Genomic DNA, 19,729 nt, shown 5'->3' with positions numbered 1-19,729 from the left:
AAGTCATAATGGGAATAGGGAGAGCCAACTAATCACACCCCAGACCAGCCCCGATCACCTAATCAATACATACCACACGAGTAACAGACACATGGATAGATTTAAACTTTGAACTGGAAAGAGCAGATCCTGGGTGTTCATCTCCTGCTATTACCCATAAAAACAACATTGGACATATGAATATTACTCTATCAACTTATTTGCTGAAAAATATCCATCTATTCTGGGTTTTATTGGCAATAGCTGTGACACATGTACATTTCAAATTCTGGCTGTAAAATTCAAATGTGAACCTGAAAATGTCACAAAGTTACACTGGTCAATGTCAATGTGGGGCCTTTAATTTTAATTGGCAACACTTTACTTTAAACCCACCATTTAGCATTTAGCATCATTTTACATTTATTGAATGGTTAATGGTGTGATGTAGCTGTAGTCAGGTGTAAGCCAAAATGTGTAATGATATAAGTGAGTAAGATAAGTTATAATTGTCAACAAATACTGTGCATTAATAAAAACTAACGATTTCAGGTGTGTACAGCTAAATTATAGTGCTTTATTAACCACTTATTAAATGCTATTTACTGTTTATAAATACCATAAATTGTGCTATTGATGATATAAGCTTAAAGTGAATATATAATAGTATAATATATATTATAAACGTAATATTTTGTTCATTTTGTTTTGCATCCCCTATGCTAACCACCTATTCTGTTAAGTCCAAAGAAAGGGCTTTTATGCTGTCATGAACATCACTTCCTGTTCTTTAAGCTAAGGTAGCTGAGGAAAATGATAACTAGCTTGTAAATTCAGATTCACGTTTACTTCATAACTTGAACACGTGTACATCGTGTTTTGTACACTCAGTTTATGCGACTCATAATTCTTCCTGCCTCTCATTTCCCTTTCTGTCTTTAGTTCCGTTTACTCTCCATGTGTTTGTGGATAAACAGGTGTTGTCGCTAGTTGTCAGGTGCGACAGCATTCCTCTGTTGACACATTGAAACAAGAATTACCCCCCGACACCCCACTACTCTTACATGTGGTATTATGTATCCAAGGGCACAAACTCAAACAAAACATATTGTCTACAGCATCAGAGGTGATGATGCACATAAATTCTGTGAAGACAGAATGCACTGAAGATGATTTGAAAGGCCAATCAAGTGGGTGAGCGAGCACGAGGAGCTGAGACTTCTATTATCTAACAAGAGAGATTTTTACCTAATGGGCTGAGTACATGAAGGGAAGGAAATTGGACAAATGCACTGAACAGAAAGGCTCTTTAGTAATGAAACCTAAAAGGATACTAGATGATGTGGAGAATAGGCAAAGAAGAGAGCTACAATTGTACTCAACTGAAGGATAAGTCATTAAGAGAAAAGACGAGGCAGGAATAAAAAAATAGTTTATGAAGAACTCCATGAGAGAGTGTTTTTGAGAAAGTAAAAAGAATAGAAGCTGGTACAGTGAGAACCTTGAGTTAGATGAAAGAAGAGACGAGTGGAACCGAGTGATGATGGAAACCTCCAGGCAATGATGAAGGTAGAAAATGAAAACTGAAAATGACAAGGGAGAGGGAGAGAATAAGAAAGACAGAGTAAGACTTGATTGTTAAGATTCTGGTGAAGTGATAGAATGGGGAGAGGATTTTAAAAATGATACTAACGAGATGGTAAAGTGCTGCACAGATGAGATGAACAGATGTGGCAAAAAGAAGAAGAGGCAGAGCTCTTGAGAAAGACCTTAAAATGGTTTAAGAGAGTTGATGGAGTGAATAAATATTGAATTTAAAATGTAATGTTGTTTTTATTAACATTGAAATATTGTGCCAGACGGCAGCAGACCAAATACACTAAGGTCATTGTTATTCTTAAAATCAAAAGTATTCCTTGCTTGAATAGCACAGCTTTCAAAATTGTATGAAAAAAATAAACATAGTATGAGAAAAATAATTCTAGTATGAGATGATAATAGTGAGGCAGAAAACAATGATCATAGGGCTGCAACCAGCAATTATTTTTCATTACTGTTTAATCAATTATATCTATTCTTTTCTTGATTAATCAATTTTTTAATTTATAAAATATCAGACAATAGTAAAAAATGTCCATCAAAATGTTCCAAAGCCTAAAATGGTCTTTAAATTGCTTGTTTTATATATATATATATATATATATATACACACACACACACATCTTATACATTATCAAATGGATCATTGGGACCCCCACAGACAGACCCCATGTAATACTGTATAATTTAAAGATCAGAAAGTTAAGCATACATACATGCTGCATCTTCTATATGTGTTACAGTTACTGTATATGCTAAAATATACTGTAAAGTAAAAGTGTTGGGACATAATATAGTAACTAGATATAAAAAAAACTTTTCATTGGCTCTACATCAGAGGTAGAAAGGGAAAGAACTTACCAGCTGATCACCAGGTGACACAGGCACTAAGTCAACACTCTCAAGCTGGGCAGTGTGGGTAAGAAGTGCTTCAGGGCTGGAGTTCAGGATCTCGTCGCACACCGCCACCAACTGACGGCACTGGTGATTGTAACACAATTTACACTGATGAGAGGTCGGTTTGGACTACAATTTATTTGGCATACATTGTAATTCTGTTTGATGTACTTGAAAGAATATCTCATTCAATCCTTCACAAAGTAAAAGGAAAAACCTAAATGATATTTTAAATTACTAATAGATAGAGTAAAATAGACAATGGACTTACTATAGAGATGATGTCCTTTTCCTTTTCATAGACAGTGGTATCCTGTTGGATGAGTCAAACAACATGACATGAGTTCCAGTTTCACTAAGCAGAATGGTAGTAATATGTGATGCTGATATTGATTTGTGGAAATGGGACAATCTGACTCAAAACTCATGTCCTATTTCCTCCTCACAGCATGAGTCAGGAAGTGAAAGACCATAGGTGTCCGGAGGCAAGAGGGACATTGTTCCAGTTTCAGTATGGAAGGGGAGAGGCACCTCTAATGGTGTGTAAAGTCCACCTAATCCAAGGATTCACACTAATCCCACACACATGCGCACACACTTTATGCACAGGAAGTGTATGCAAGTGTGCACCTAACACATGCACACCCATGCAGGAAGTCAGTGGTCAGTGTCACAGTTATTAGAATCAGTACAGTGGAACTGAAGGGCTTAATCTCTGGTTTCCGGGAGGAAGGTGTAGATAATGCTCCTACAGGCATTACTATGAGGCACCAGAGCTGGCCTGGGAGCTGGACAGATGAGGGGGAGGCTTTGAATAAAGGAGGATGATGAGTGGTTAAAAGAGAGGAGGGTAGATGTTTACGCAGCACTGAATAGTTATTGAATAGACTAGTGCCACGTACCATTACTGCCTATAAGCTAATTTGCAATGCCTGATGATGTCTGAGTTACATAATGGCTTGTAAGGGGAAACTAATCCCTGTGAAATGTAATAAGGGATCAACTGTGAACACGGTTGGATTTCTGGGCTAATTAAAGGCTGTGACACAAGGCTGGAGGGAAGGGTACGACTAGGAACTAGGGGAGGTTTCTGTCGTGTTTGCTGGTCAGTTTAACTGGTTTGCTTGTGCTTGTTGTTGTGTGTGTGTTGCTTTATTACCCTCTGGTATTTGTTTGAGGATGGATACCTGAGAGAAGCACTGCAAGATGTTGTGTATAAACACTTGATGTCTGGAGATTTATCATGATCCCTACTTGAGTAAATTGACCTTGTCATGGCACACTGGCTGCATGCTAGTAGCTACTTAGCTAGCTAGCTGCTTAGGCTTAATTCATAAACAGAAAAAAAGACATTTAATTACGGATAGATATTTAAAACAGAACCTCAACAAGAAGACTGACTTTAAAAGACATACACAGATTCAGTTATATATAAAAAAAACCCTGATTCAATATGAGGGAGAGCCGGGTGCAACAGCCGAAGCCTCTGAGAGCCTGCTGCTAACCAAAACATATTTAGTGCAAAAAAGTCCTGAGGAAATGCATCTGAAAATAAATTTAGGATTAATTTTAGCCTCTTAGCGAAATTTGTTCCACATGTTAATACCAGTACAAAATTAAGGCAAAAACAAGAAAGAGTTGAAAGAGAGAGAAACAACTAGACTAGAATTTATAACCATGCCAGAAGCTCTGTGAGACTGAATGGGCCCAGTGATGCTTTGAGCTAAATGCTTATATTAGCATACCAGCATGGCCACAATGACATTGTTAAAATGCTGATGCTTAAGCGATATGATTACCTTTTGACTATTTGCTCATCACTGAACACCAAGTAGATGATGCTGATTGGAATGTAATTAGTTTTGCAGGCATTTGGCCATAAACCAAAGTATTAGACAAATTAATATTTTCACCAAAGTTATTACATTTCATCCTGAGGGGAACATGAATAGCTATGTCATATTTACCAACCCATCCAACAGGTTTGGACACATTTAACTCTCAGCTGTATGCGCGCAAACAGGAAAAGTCAGAAGATAATTGAAGTTAGTGGGATTCATCCTATCAGGGCCATGAATGTCTGTATTAGAATTTTATTGCAATTTCATCCAACAGTTGCTGAGATATCCACGTATGGACCAACTAACAGTGACTGACAGTGACTGACATGATGATTTTGCCCTAAAGCCATGGTGCTAATGTGGCTGAGAACATTTAGTATAATTCGTGATGACTGACGAAGGAAATGTTATGATAAACCTGATTCATCTGGGATGAGAAAATGAATGTTGTTTAACTGCTGCAAATCCAGGCTAAAATACCAGGGTCAGGTAAATACAGTGGGATTCACTATTACACTTTAAAAAGAGTTACAACCCTGGACAGACACTCTGTTATGACTTGGCCAGATCCACATTGTAAGTGGCAGTTGTGCTAAAAGTAGCTGAGGTTTAAACTTGCCATCTCCTACCATACACTGTCACTTCTGCCTTTGCTTCTCTAGTAACACATATTTCTTTCCAGCCTCTCGCCATTGCTTATTAGGCATACGATATATATAAATATAATATATAATATATAAAAAAAAATCAACATGTTTTGTGCACAATGTTTTGTGTTGGGTTTAGAGTCATGTCACCGGAGGCTTCCCACAACACCAAAACCTGTTCTGCATTTCTTTTCTAACTCTGCCAGAACAGGAAATGACACCTTCCTGTGTGCGAGGTGGGCTCCAGGTACACTTCTGCCCTGAAACTGATGTAATGTCAGGAGGGTGTGGTGGGAAAACTGAGAGCACAAACCAACACTTCTCACTGCTTTCACTGTGAGAATGACATGTAGACACAAAGACATTGTGTCTGTTTGCTTACAAACAGAAATGTATGCACTCATCACTTTCTGAGGTTAATTAAATGGGTTATCTAACAAATATAAATAAAATAATATAATCAAAATATAAATAGTAGAAAAATATTAAAGAAAAAATACACTACACAGACAGACACATGCACAAATGAAGCATGTGATATTTATAAAGCATATGATGCCTTTGCAGATGTTATTGCTGAGGCAGGGAACCATGATGAGGAGAGGAGGCAAAAGGAGGGGAGACAAGGGGAGAGGAAAGGAGACAAGAGGAGAGGAGCTGTGGGACATGTTTAGTTTCCAACAGCCTCCAGCATGTTCACGCTCCACTTTCATGATTTAGCTCTCAATAAGATATTAATTGAAATACCTCGCTTGAAAACAACTGCTACTGTTTTCACAGGATCCCCTCAGGTTTTGTAACAGAAGATTCATAAACTGTCTCATGTAACAGTGCAGTTTCTGTAGAGATGAACTACTTTCAGTTGTCCATCTAAACTGAACCAGAACAAGGGGTCCAAGGTCACAGAACTGGAACATTAAAAAAACAATGAAATGTAGAGGTGGACTTTTAGTGACCCAAACAGGTGTCAACATCAACATCAACACCAAGGAAGATTACACAACTGATCGACACCTTTTATTCCACTTCACTGTAACTATGGTAGTTACAGGTTAGCCACAATCGTACTGCAAAGCTGCAAAGTTACCTTAATAGAAATTCAGTTCATGTGAATCACAACAGGGACCTGCAGTTTTAAAGTCATAAAAGATGAAAAGCATTATTAATTTCATTGCAGTTTGCTGCTCTGTAAAGTAATGCATCCGCCTTACTTGATTAAAAGAAAGCTCTTGTGCTGTGCTGTGTCGTGTCGTGTCGCGTTGGGTTGTGTCCTGTTGTGTCTTGTCTTGTCATGTCGTGATGTGAATAATGGTGTGTGGCTTGATCAGGCGGTGAGCTAACTTTACAGCAGTGGTCTGTGCCTGAAAGCAGTTCTCTCTGTAGTTGTCTAAGAAACAAAGATAAGCTATTATGTGAGTGTAGCGTTCTGAAAAAAAAAAAAAAAAAAAGCAGACAACAAGAATGTACACAACCATACATGGACACACATACACACAAAGGCTGAAACTAACACAGAAAGATGCAATGACACACATGCATGTACATGCATGTTCAAACACTGGCTGCTGATTATAGGCACAATTGAACAGATTTAGTTCTTTTCTTGTTGGTGTCTGCAGCTCAACACACACATAAAAGATATCAAAGCCTTGCAGAACAAAAGCCCTGTCTAGCCAAGCCCCGTCATGTCTGCTAGTTTGTTTGTATACTTGGACTTCACCAGTAGATATTTTCTATTTGCCACCAGGTCACAGCTATAAAAAGACTGGGAAACATATTGTAACTATGTTAGATCTCTTTTACACCTGCTCCGCATTTCCTCATCACTCCTTTTCATTACCTTGTTGTCTTTCTTGCCTTTTATAACTCCTCTCAGCCTTACATTTCTCTAATGCTCTCTTTTTTAGCCCAATAAGTAATAAAAGTTACAGTCACCTCTGACAGCTCACATGGGTGACGCCTTTTCACTTTTTTTTTTCAGTGTATCATGTCTATACTTGAGCCTCTCATTATTTTCTCCGTCCCGCACTTTTAATAAGTCATCCAATAGCAGCTCAAAATCAGTGAATATGTTGATTATGTATTGTCTATCATATAGATTACATTAGATTATATCTTCAATGTGAACCAAAAATGTTACATAAGCAAAATGTCGCTCTTTAAACAAAAAAGCAATCATAGACTTGACTCAGAGTCATGCCGTTCTAAAAATGGAAGTTAAACATTAAAATCTCCTACAGTTACATTTTCACCTGGAGATTCCTGTTTCATAGGTTACATGTTGCAACAGAAGAGCTGTTGTTTTCTTTGTTTGAAGATCATTTTAAACTCACATACCTTAATGTAACATCCCCCGATTTATTTTGCTGTCAAATCCAAGCTCAGCCCTCTCTTTGCCTCTGTCTCTCTCTCTCTCTCCTGAACTTTGCTCGCTGCTTGCTGCTCAGCTGAGAGTGTCCTACTGTGAAACTCAGACCTGGCAATTCCAGTGTGGGACCCCAACAACACCAGCTGACTGCTGACTTCGACTGCCCCGCAGTGTGTGAGAGGAAACACACAAACACTCAAATACACGCACACAGCCAAAGAGGAAACAAGAGCCCTTTCTTCGGTATGAAGGATGTGGTGTGGATCGTGTGGATGCAGTTCTCTAGAAAAAGACATCATGATGAAGCTGTGGCTTCCTAACAGCACGTCAAACGTCACGGGGCGAGGGTGACCCCGGCCTCAATTAGCCAGGGGCTAATTTAAACTAGCCATGATGGCTCTAGTGTGTAATTCCATTCACAAAAAACAACATTGGTAATGGATAGGGTAGATTATAATCTACAAAACCTGCATATTACCTGTTGTTGTTACTGCAGGTGCTGGTGAGTTATTAAGAGGGAAAGCCTGGGCAGATGAGAGCTAAAAGGTCAATTTGAGCAGCTGTTTATCCGACAAAATCCTCAGGCAGACTTCACCTGTCTAACTGTCATCACAGTATTATCAACCTGCAGGCTGTGCCGAAGAACACTTTGTTTCACACACACACACACACACACACACACACACACACACACACACACACACTTGCAGCATGTACTGTACAGCTGAGCTGCATTACAGAAGCTTGTGTGTGTCCCATGTACCATGGCACTCACATCAGCAGCGTTTGCATTTACCATAGCAGTCATGCACCTTTATAATTACTATGTGGTAATTTAAACCTGAGACACTCATTGGGGGGGGGGGGGGGGAGTTTGAGAAGAGGGGGAAGTCCAGAAAACTGAGCCATCCAACCACTTTTAGTTTAATGACTGTGTGCCCTTCAAAAACTAACATACATGACCCTGAACTCACTGGACAAAATACTCTTGGTATAAAACTACTTTAATACGGAGAATGATTCTTACCTCTTAAGCACCTGCATGCACAAACAAACAAGCGGGCACAAAGTTCAAAAACAGGAATTGAGCAAACAATGGCAAGTCATTACTAAACGATGATCAACCTCTGAGAGGGACCAACCACGAAAAACAGCGAAGGTCTTAACTTACTAATCATTCAGTAAGTGCTCTGCCTCCATACTTATGGAGCAGACAATGAATGAGAACAACAGTGGACAGACCCAAATCTGATTCACCTCGTAGTGGCGCGAAAAACATCCGATCAGAGTCAACAAGCTAAATCACTCTCTGAAATCCACACTTCCTTCCTTCCCCTCTGGTCATCCAAGTCTATTAGAATAAAGTGACTGTTACTATACACCAGCACAGAAGCCGTGACTCTCAGCTCTCACATGAAAGTCCCGTAGGCTTGTCGTTAACCCCTGTGAATGGTTAAACATGTGAAACTGACAAATCTGGTTAGGTCTGTCCTCATGTGGCTAGCGCCATATATCTCAAATAATGTTTTTAACATTTTTATCAAATCTTCAGAGAGAAAAAAAAAAAAAAGAAAAACCCACACTGAATGATTCTCAACTTTGAATAACAGGCAGAAAATACACTCGCTGTTTTATATAAGAGTCGGCCTCAGCTTTTTTAAGCAGTCGAGCAAAGTGGGAGGGCAAAAGTAAATGCAGCATCACCTTGTGGAGAATTATCCAGTCAAAGAGGTGAGAACTGTACCTGTCGTGCCGGGCAGACGTCCAGAGCTGGCTATAGAAGCGCTATAAATAAAGTCCTCTAAATACTGAGCCTCCTCTTCCCCCCCCACAGGTTCCCTGCACCTCTTACTGCCTCTCTCTAATTACTCTTGCTATCTCTGCAGCTCCATCTTCTGTTTGTCCTCTTCACTTCCATCGTCTCATCTTTATCTCTCATGTCACAACAGTGTGGTCTCAGAGTTACTGGTCTTTTTCTCTCTCCCTCTCTCTCTCCCTCTCTCTCTCTCTCTCTCACTCTCTCTCTCAGCCTGTTACTCTCTGCTGAGCGTTCACCAACACAAACTCCCCCAGGAGTCAAAAGTCATTTAACAGTTGCAGTGCAATCCTTCTCTCAGTCTCCTCCTTCTTTCCCTGCCGTCCCCTTTTTGCTTCTCGCTTTGCAACTTCCCTCCCTCCTTCCCTCCCCCCGACCTCCCTCCCTCCCTTCCTCCCTCACTCCCCCTGGGCACTACAACATATCCAGGCCTGTCTCTCTTCTACCTGTGAAAACTTCTGACCCACTTTACATTCATCTTAGTAATGAATATTCCTTCTCCTCATTTTTTCCTTTCAAACATTTCACAGTATCACAGAGCTGTAAACACAAACAGAATCCAGCTCTCCTCTTTGGCAGTCGCCGTCAAGCTTCCTCAAGGTACAGCCGCCTTCAAATATGCCAGGAATGTAAAGATAAAGAATGCATTACTCAGGCCACTCTCAAGAACTAGGAATGTGTGAATCTGTTTTTTCGTGTTGTGCGTTTTAGGGGCCTGATTTAAAAAGAAATAGCTGGTCACTGACAGGTTGTAGTTCCTCTTTAGAAATTTAGCATGCATGAAAATACCACTAGAAAAATGGTTCCTCTTAAGATAAACACCTTATGCTTTCATGAACATTAGTTGATGCAGTAAAACGTACTAAACTGGCACATAGCCATTCCGTTTTTGTTTTTGTTTTTTTATTTCCTGCATTTGATGAAGATAAGAAGACCAGATGGACAGACGTACACGAGTTTTATGTTCTTAATTTCTTAAAGCGATAAATGGACAAACCTTCTGGACAATTTCTCCCAGCTCTCTGCAGTAGTCGAATATGTTCTTGGTGGAGGTGCATCCACTGAGCTGCAAAAACTGATGCCTAGAAAGACAGGGATTATATTTGAGAGTCTGGAGAGAGACTAGAAGGATTTAACTGTGAGTACGAGCACAATCATTTCATTTTCACACAGGCAATTCAAATAAACAAAGTCAATTATGGATGCAAGAAAGTCTCAAAAAGAGAAAAATGAAAGGCAGCAAACGGAGCAGGTAACAGCTTTCTTAACAAGGGATGTGTAAACAGAAAGTCAGTGCGTACACCAAACAATTCCCCATGTACAGCAAAGGCTACACCTCTAAATTGACTTCAGCCCACAGCCACCCTTTTCTACATAAAACCTACGGCAACAAAATCTACCGCCAGACACTATTTTTAAAAGACACAGCAGAGAACAACTCTGAGTAGAAAATAACTGTGGAATAAAATAGGATTTGAAGTAGTGTATATATAACAGTTAGATAACTCCCTCTTTACAAACCTGTTGAGCAGAGAGAAGAGGCCTTTGGCAGAGGTGATGAGCTCCACCACAACCTGCAGAACCCGAGCAGGCAGCTTGGTGGCGCTCTGTCCTTCGGAGCGGTTGAGGCGCCAGCGGCCCTGGATGCCCATCTGCAGGGTGTGGGCAAGAGCACGCAGCTTCTCTGTCAGACCACGCAGGGTCTCCCCGCCCATGCCATATGTCTGGAGAGTACGCACACACATTGCAGCTCGGTCAGAGGACGATCTCACTCACATTGTTCAACGCAATCAATTCTGTGATGTTCAATGCATTTCTTGCCCTCTTCCTAATGCCCTTCATTTTCTCATCACATCTCTTCTGTCCACTTTTGAACAAAAAAAAACAAAAACAAAAACAAAACCCAAACCGCTGAAAACACTTCACAGAATTTCATTTCAGCATAACTGTGTGTTTTGCTAGAGGGTGGAGAACACAATCACGATACTGACTGTTGCAATGAGAGCCAGAGAGCGCTTTCACTTCAACAGAGTGAGAGCTGAGTGAACGCCATGTTCCTTACGCTAAAACACAGTTATTTTGCGTTGATGTGTAGCATTCCGCTTTACTGAGAAATTAGTGTCATTTCCTCTACTCTTCCTTTTTGAAAGAAACAATGTGTTGAAATACACGATGGCTTGAAATTTCTGTTGTTGTTTCAATTGTTTAATCCGTTTTTCTTCTCTTGTTTCATTGTTGCCTTTGTAAAGCTGGATTTTGAAAAGTGCTCTATAAGATTTTTATTATTACTATTTGATAAAGTTCTCTATCACAATATATGTAATTTTATATCATGATACTGGTATATGTAGTGGTATAGTGGTTTCTGTAAAATCTATCAATATTGAGGAGAAAACACACAGTAATGTGTTTTTGGCTGATCCAGTCACCTTTATCATGTGATCATAATGCTGACTTTTAGCTCAATATCTAACAACATTAAAAACTCATTGACAAAACTAATTTTGAAGAACTGAAGAAGCACTTTTCTTCTCCTGATCTAGACTCAGTTGTCAGTTTATTAGGTACATCTGGGTAAAGCTAATGTATTCAGTCTTGTAGTAAACCCTCCATTCATGAAGGTTATAATGTTCAGTTTGTGTTTATATTGTTTGTGGTGCTGCTGAATCATATTGTGTTATAATAAGAGGTGATTCTAATATTTCTATCAATGAGGGAAGACTGTACTTTACATCACATAAACCCCCACAGCGCTGTCACAAATCAAAGGCATCACAAACTGGATGCTCTCGCAGCTAACAACACAAACTGTGGCAAAGGAATAAATAAAACTGAAACTTTAAAGACCCTTTAACAAGACAGAGCCTCTCGCGTCTCAGTTCATACACCTGTCATCGCCGTTTCCTGCCGGGCCGTATGTGAGGAGAGACGTCACTCCTCACGGCCGCTGAAGAAGGAGCAGGTTATTGTTGTGACACCACTCATCAGTGGTCAAGAGGTCTGGACCGACCGCGCTTTGTTGTTACACTTCAACAGGCCGGAACAATCCGCCATCAACATGCAGCCCTTTTCAACGCTGGAGTCGTTAATTATGTAACTGTGCACTTGAATGTGTTTGGTCTGTTTCATGTGAGCGTCTGATGGTTGTTTTTTTTATGAATGAGGGCAGTGTTAGCACTTCACGGAGCATCAAAGCAGAGAGGGAGGAGAGGGAGTGAAGAGGACACACGCACGCACACACACACACACATACACACACACACACACACACACACACACACACACATATAACACATTGTTATTAAGGTAAAATTTTAAACTGTGAGTTTGTGTATGGGTTTCAATCTAGTCTTGTGTTAAAACAATTTCAAACAAACCCTCTTCTGTGAGGCTTTTCCTGCAGGAAAACCTTATTCACACTCATTCATTCAGATTTTGGGGTTAAACTGTTGATGCTGTAATGACTATTTCAATCAGTACTACAGTTATTTCAATAATTCGACAACAGGCAGTTTAAGCAGCCTGAGCTTTAGTCTGATGTTCACAGGCTGTTACACCATCAGAGCTGGAACCTTGCCTGGTACTGTCCTGCTCAATTAGTCCGTCCAATGAAACAAAGGCCACTCTGGAAACACACAAACACCCACACACACACATACACACACACCAACATGACTATTTAAGTGTCCTAAAGCTCCCTCTCAAAATTGGACAGGGAGGAAAATTAATTAGGCAGCAGGAAAAAAAAACAGGACAGAGAATCAAAGGAGAGGCGGAAGTGTTTTTTTTAGCTGACTGCAAACTTTCGCAGAAATTTGCATGTAAAGTATTAGGCGCAAGCTTTGGTATTCTAACTGCTTTGGTTGCAGTTAAAGCATGACTAGTCCTTTGATGTTGGCTGGGAAAAATAAAGTAACTATTTTACTATGATATGCTTGACTAGGGGGAATTTCAATATAAAAGTGGAGGGCAAAGGGAAGCAGTGAAGTCAAACTTGGTGCATGTTGTTAAGGCTCTGGGTATTTCAGTGCGGCAGGACTTGTATGGCAATAAGAGCAGCTGCTGTGTATTCTGGCTGGATTTGTCCAACAGCTGCTGGTTCTGCTATGCAAACAAGAGCTGGATGTATGAGAAGTGTGATGGTGGGAAAAAAAAAATCTTGGTTCTCCAGTATCAGACCGTACACAACAACACAACAAGACAAGAAGATGACTGCTCAGTAAACATCCAGAGCACACCTCTCCTCCTCGCACACTGCCTCCGGAGCGCACACACGGCAAAGCAGCCTTGGATACACAGAGCACTGCTATGGACACGTAGTGAACACAAACACGCATGATTCTGCTTCCTCGCTCACCAGAGAGCAGAGTTTCTCCACGGCCTCCAGTATGAGCTCCTGGTGTCCGATCTTACGGACTCCCAGCTTTTCCAGGTCCTGTGAGGTCAACTGGAGCAGATCCAGGCCCGACAAATGCCACTCTGAGACAGAGTACTGATGCAGGGGGGCATCCAGACCTGGCCACAGGACACACACAAACACACAAAGACTTCAACCACATGCAACGCACAAGTCACATAGTCAGAAAAACACATGCATGTGCAGGCAGAGACATGCAGAGTGAGCATGGAGTAATAGAGACAGAGGATCAATGGAGCTGCTGAGAAAAGACTTCTGCTCTGCTGCATGAAATGTGTCTGTGAAACACAAGACATTAATATAATTAACTTGCTAAATAGGTCATAAACTATATGATGATGATATTAATTCAATATCGCGTCTTCTCACTTTGCAAGTTTTTGAAGTAATGACTTGGCAACTATAACCACTTCATAATAAAATCACAATAGGCTCACTTAAATGTGTTTTTACATGTAATAACCTGCGGTGATAGTAGTATTCAAATGATTCACGTCAGTAAAAAATAGCAATACTACACTGTGAATGCGCTCCTTTGTACAGTAGAAATCCTGCATCCAAGATCATTAAGTACTGACAAGATTATAATTTATATATTAATACGTAAGCAGTACTTTAATGTTGTTCATTGAGAAATTATATTTCATATACTGTTTGGCAACAAGGCCTCACACTTCACACTGATCATTGGTTCTGCACATAAAATCTTAATCTGCAAAGTAAGCAGTAATTAGATGGCTGCTGTTGAATAAACGTATTGTATGAAAAGTACACGATTGCCCTCTGAAGTGTAAAGTAAAACTGAAATAATAAAATAAAGTACAAGTACCTGAAATTGCATTGTAAATGTACTTTACTGTTACTTTCCAACACTAATTCACCTTTACTGTGGGCCGATATTGTAATACAGTTATGTAACAGCATAAGAGAGTATTCATCCATGTACTTGTACTGTATAATGAGCAGTATTCTCTCTGTAAACGAGCCTTTGGGCGAAAGAAGACATAAATCAATCACGCAACACGTCCTCAAAGTAGAGAGCAGTCAGCCATGTAAACACTGTTTCTGGTACCTGCTACCTCAGTTGTTGACACTGATCAGGACAAGACTGTTGCGGCTTCTCTCCCAGCTCAGGCCACTTCCTCATTCCACCTCCACCTTTCACTTCCAAGAGGATTTGTGTGGCGCTTCTATTTCTGACTTTAGTGTCCGAGCCAAAGTACCTGTGAGGCGATCAAGGCGTGACGAAGAAAAAAAAATACTAGCGAGATATGTTCCTCACCTTGGAGCCACTCGCCGACTCTCTCCTCGCTCCAACACGTTATAGGCTCCATGCTCGGAGTCCTGCTGCAGTCGTTCGTTCAGTTTCAAGCCGTCCTGGCTGACTTCTACTTCTCCGGGCTGCTGGAAGAAGGAAAAGTTGATCCTGATTTGGAGTCGGACGATGACGAGTGGCACTCCTTCCCACAGGTACAGGTAAGTTAACAGTCCCCCTGCTGTCAGCCAATGCGAAACTGTCAGGCTCAGACCAGGGAGCAAAGACCCCTCCCTCCTTCACCCGCCCCCCTCCTCCCCTCCCTTTACCTGGAGGAATGGATAGAGTGTGAAAGGTGCTGCGGCTTTAAGGTTCATAACTTCCCGCATAGTTTTACTTTCATACGCAATCGCGTCATCCGCTTGAAAAAAAAGGGCGCATGGCCTGTGGTGGTTACACAGCAGCATGTGGAGGGATACAACAACACATCACCTGTACGATACAATAACCCTGTAATAATGCTACTTCCGGGACTGTTCCAGAAAGGTCCTGCTTTAACCCTGTGGTGCTTAGGTTACATTTGATTGCATTAAATGATGCTCTGAATTTTGACACTTAATTACGATCCCCTACACACATACAGTTCATGAATTGTCACAAGACTTAAAGGTGTGTGTGTGTGTGGGGGGGGGGGGGGGGGGGGGGGGGGGGGGGGGGGGGGGGGGGGGGAGACACTTGCCCTCCCTGCACAGACCAGCACATCTAATCCTCTTTTCCAAGTCTACTGGTTCAGCTGCTCTACCAGGAATTTTCCAGATACGTTTCCTATTTTATCCTTTGAACTGCATTGACTTTCTGGGCTCCAGCGTGAGAAAACATCATCTTAACTTTATGAATGTTTTATTAATGCCTAATATTTTTTTTTTTTTACAGTGTCAGAACATCTCTGCCTGCTGAATTATTTAAGGTATCAATAATTATATCAGCTTCATGCCACTGGAGGAATTAATTCATGAATAATTCATCCATATCTACAACATACAGTTTTTGACTGAGAAGGAAACACAGGGATATTATTGTTATTATATCATATTTTGTATGGACTCTTAGGGAATTAAAAGCAAGAGACAGCATTTCAATATAACTCATTGTTATTTATTCCCCAACAGCACTTAATATCATAACAAGCTGTGCAGGAACTGGCTTGGGGGTTCAAAGTTCAGATTATGTTGAATGATTACCTCCATAAAATTCAGGAACATGAGTTCTTAAAGGAAACTATCAATCATAACAACACTATCAAACTAATGTGTTACTTTGCAACACCTTTGAATCAGTGTCTGCTCCATTCATGCTTATGACTTGAAGTGTAGGGATTTTGTGAATGAACTGTGGAATCTATGCTGTGAGAGACACCAGGAGATTATATTGTTAGTATCTCATATTATACAGTTCGTGACAAAGCTGCCTCTGAATGTCACCCCACCCCCCAGAGGTAAAGGGCACCGCCTGATGAAAAGGCTATAGTCATGAAAGAGCTGCCCTATGATATCTGGCACCCCCTGCTGTTCTTCTCTTTGAACCAAGAGAAAGAGACAGAGGAAGGGGGAAGGTGGGTGGGGGGGGAGTGTGGTTTCTGTGACAGCATGTGAAATGGCAGTGCCCCTATGCGTATATGCTTTGTGCCACTGTCTTCAAATATTTTGAGTAAATCTGATGGGCAGCAAAATCTATTCCTGTCATTTGTCTCTGTAGATAAATGCTTATGTGAGATAGCATCGTATAATTTTGTTTGCCTCAAAGCATTTAGTCATGGGTAGGTGTATTTCAAAGTGAAAAGAACAAATGAAGCAGCTTATTAATACTAATGTAATCCTTCAGATTGGAGCATTGGAAAGAGGTTTTTGTCATTGCAAATGCTGACTGAATCATTATTGATCTTCTGCTGAGTCAAAACGTTCTCTGCTGAAAGTGTGAGAGGAAAATAACTCGAGCTCGATTGTAAGACATCAGTCCACCAGTCTGACAAATCGAGAATGATCTAAGTTAATGGAAAACTAGCGCATTGTTAAGTTCTCGCCCATTGTTGCTTAAAGTATCTTGTACAACTTGGTGCTTTTATGCAGTTTACTGCAGTGGTTTTATTGCTGTGATAGCAGCTCTTTGTGTGGGACCAACAACATAATAACAGTCTGAATCTGAATCTACGTATTGACCCGGTATGTTCCAGTACTTCACAAACAGCTTGATGCGTTTTCTCAGTGAAAATCAATGACGTGATGATGTGTTACTGTAGCTTGTTTGTGTGCTGAACTTGATCTCAGAGGTGTGTTTTTTTTTTAAGACTCTGTGCTCGGCCTGCCTCTTTTGCCCAGCCCAAATACCAGAGACACAAATTCAAGCCTAAACATGCTTCTTTTTTTTTTTTTTTTTATCGCATGTCAGCACACCCAACACAACAGTCATGTTTATGGAGTCAGCATTAGGAAACGTTGCTGCAAAAGATGGCGCTTGTGACAAAGAAACAAGACTGTACACAACAACCAACAATATTTCACACTGTGTATCTACAGCCTCTCTTTACCCCCCCTTCTGTTTTTTTCTTTTATCAGTCAATACTACCCTCCCAGTCCATCTGCAGCCTCACTGTCCCTTCTATGACAAATGATAATTCCTCTGATGTTTGAAATACAATAACGCTATTTGTTCGTCATCTCTGTACGGCACAGACCCAGAGTGAATTTTTGAATCATTACAATATCATCTTCCCCTGCTACAGTCCCTCAGCAGAGACTGGATAATTACCCTTGCTCCACTACTGAGCAGCTAATTAATTTGTTCTACGCTACAGCCCCACTGATGGCGTTGGTCGTTGCACTGCAGACATGTGCTCATTCGGCTCGGCTAAGCAGGAATTATTATCAAAGGTCTGAGAGTGCTCTTGTAGAAACCTGACCCACCTAGACTGTGAAATATAGAAGTGAAATGGTGAAATAAGAGTGCACTGAGATGAAATTTACTGTACAAAGCACAAGTTGTTAGCGTAAATCCCATGTCCATTAGCATTTGCATCCTGTATTGTATTTCAGCTACATCTGGATGCTCTTCTTTAAGTCTTTAAGTGGAGTCAGCTCCTAGTGCCCGTGTTGCTTCAACAAATTAATCCCGTGGATTAACTGAACATTTCACTTGACATAAATAAACATATACTCATAAAACTTTAATCTGCTTTAGATGCCTCTCAGGTTTGCTCATCCATATAATGGTGGAAAGGAAAGGGAAAGCAAAACAGCACAAGACCTATTATTTAAGACGTTTGCTGGCTATGCGGAAAGTTATTCCAACATACACAGTCAGACACTCTGGAAAATTTGGTTCGTACCTCAGACGCATTACAGTAAAGGTTGACAGAAATGCCAGGAGCATGCATCTTGAATTAACTTAGTTTCACCCAATATAGAAAGTGCAGTAAGTAAGGAAATCCTATTATTTTATACCACATTTGAAAAGCAATGGCAAATAGTGGAAAAAAAAAACAAAGTCAGGAGCAGAAATAAAAGAAATACATATAGCAAGTCAAATAAAGGAACAAAGCTGCATGATTGAAAATAGATTAAGAATATACATGTGTTTATGGTAGTCTGAAAAGAAAAGAAAAGCAACAATAATAAATGACCAGATGAATTATTTGAGATGCTGTTACAGCACCAGCTGCCACTTCACAATTGGAGTATGAATGTATTTGCATTCTAATCGCACTGTTTACTGCTGTATATATGTAGAGTGGTGGTAACTGTGCTGTATGATTCATTGTTTCCTCTTGCATACTTAACATCACTCTCCCTCTCTCCTGAACCTCTGCGCTTTCAGCTCAAACTGAAAATGAGGTTTCATGCCATGTCAACAGTGTCGGGTTTGCATCAGTTTGTCTAATTTGCAGGCCGTCGTCTGGGGGCTGAATCTGACGTCTATTTTGTCACAGCTCGGCTGACGTATCTGTTCGACAGCTCCTCGACAAACGGGCCTCATTTCTGCGCCAATACACCGACAAGTCAGGGTGGAGTCTTGCTCCATTGCACATGCATGTCAAGCTGGACTGAGTCATATTTCCCATGATGCTTCATTTCTAGCCAGAGGTGGGGGTGGGGGGTGGGGTATCCCTGTAGTCTCTTGCCACTGGATGGGAGACACCTCTGAGTCATTGCTGTCACCTGTGATATCACTGGAGCATCATGATTAGAAGAAAAGATTCCCTGCTGTCAGAATATCAGTGTGTTGTACATCTCAGAGAACAACAACATGTCAATCAATATCAGTGTACCTTATGCAAGGCTGTTTGTTTTTACATGAGGCTGTTTCCTTCCAGTCACCAGTGACCCATTTCTTACATTGATTTCTAGAAAGCAACACTCCCCCATTCCCAGGCCTCTTGACACGACTTATCACCCTTCTAGATCGTCTTCTTTTCACTCATTCCTATAAATTGTCTTTAATACACCGTTAACTTCCACCACAGGATCAAGCTGACAGTCTGGAATCCATCACATCGCACAGGAGGAGCCCTAAACAGTGAGAAATGTCCAGCATCAATCTACTGGCATCCTTGGAAAGAGGAGGACAGAGCGGCAGTTGTCCTGCCCATAATGGACAAGGGAAATAAATGAGAAGAAAGAAGATGAGAGAAGGAAAGAGAAGAGAAGAGAAAAGAAATGACCAATGGTCGGCTGCACTAAATAACAAACACCAATATAGCATTATGAGGTGCCATGAATGCTCCCGTAGCAGCTGCTTATCCATCATATAGAGACAAATCGATGTGTTGAGGCGAGCTTTGGGAAGGCAGTGACTTATTCAGTTACTTATTATTAATATTACATACAATGTGAACGTGATGGAAAGCACTCCCCCTA

At 40.7% G+C, this 19,729-nt stretch overlaps 1 protein-coding gene across 1 annotated transcript in view; it reads right to left on the bottom strand.

Moving 5' to 3' along the window:
• Positions 1 to 15,064, bottom strand: part of cnksr1 (connector enhancer of kinase suppressor of Ras 1) — a 29,311-nt gene extending 14,247 nt beyond the window's left edge. Inside the window, exons 1-6 of the mRNA XM_056393258.1 lie at positions 14,847 to 15,064; positions 13,505 to 13,662; positions 10,669 to 10,871; positions 10,145 to 10,229; positions 2,747 to 2,788; positions 2,440 to 2,559 (exon numbers count right to left, since the gene is read on the bottom strand). Coding sequence (XP_056249233.1) covers positions 2,440 to 2,559; positions 2,747 to 2,788; positions 10,145 to 10,229; positions 10,669 to 10,871; positions 13,505 to 13,662; positions 14,847 to 14,898 — 660 coding nt within the window. The 5' untranslated portion in view covers positions 14,899 to 15,064. The remainder of the gene's footprint in view (positions 1 to 2,439; positions 2,560 to 2,746; positions 2,789 to 10,144; positions 10,230 to 10,668; positions 10,872 to 13,504; positions 13,663 to 14,846) is intronic.
• Between the last annotated feature and the right edge of the window lie 4,665 nt (positions 15,065 to 19,729).

The sequence above is a fragment of the Seriola aureovittata genome, chromosome 13 (assembly GCF_021018895.1).
Source record: "Seriola aureovittata isolate HTS-2021-v1 ecotype China chromosome 13, ASM2101889v1, whole genome shotgun sequence".
In the NCBI taxonomy this organism is placed as follows: Eukaryota; Metazoa; Chordata; class Actinopteri; order Carangiformes; family Carangidae; genus Seriola; species Seriola aureovittata.
The sequence above is the reverse complement of the archived record's forward strand: the minus strand, read 5'-3'. Positions and strand labels throughout refer to the sequence as shown.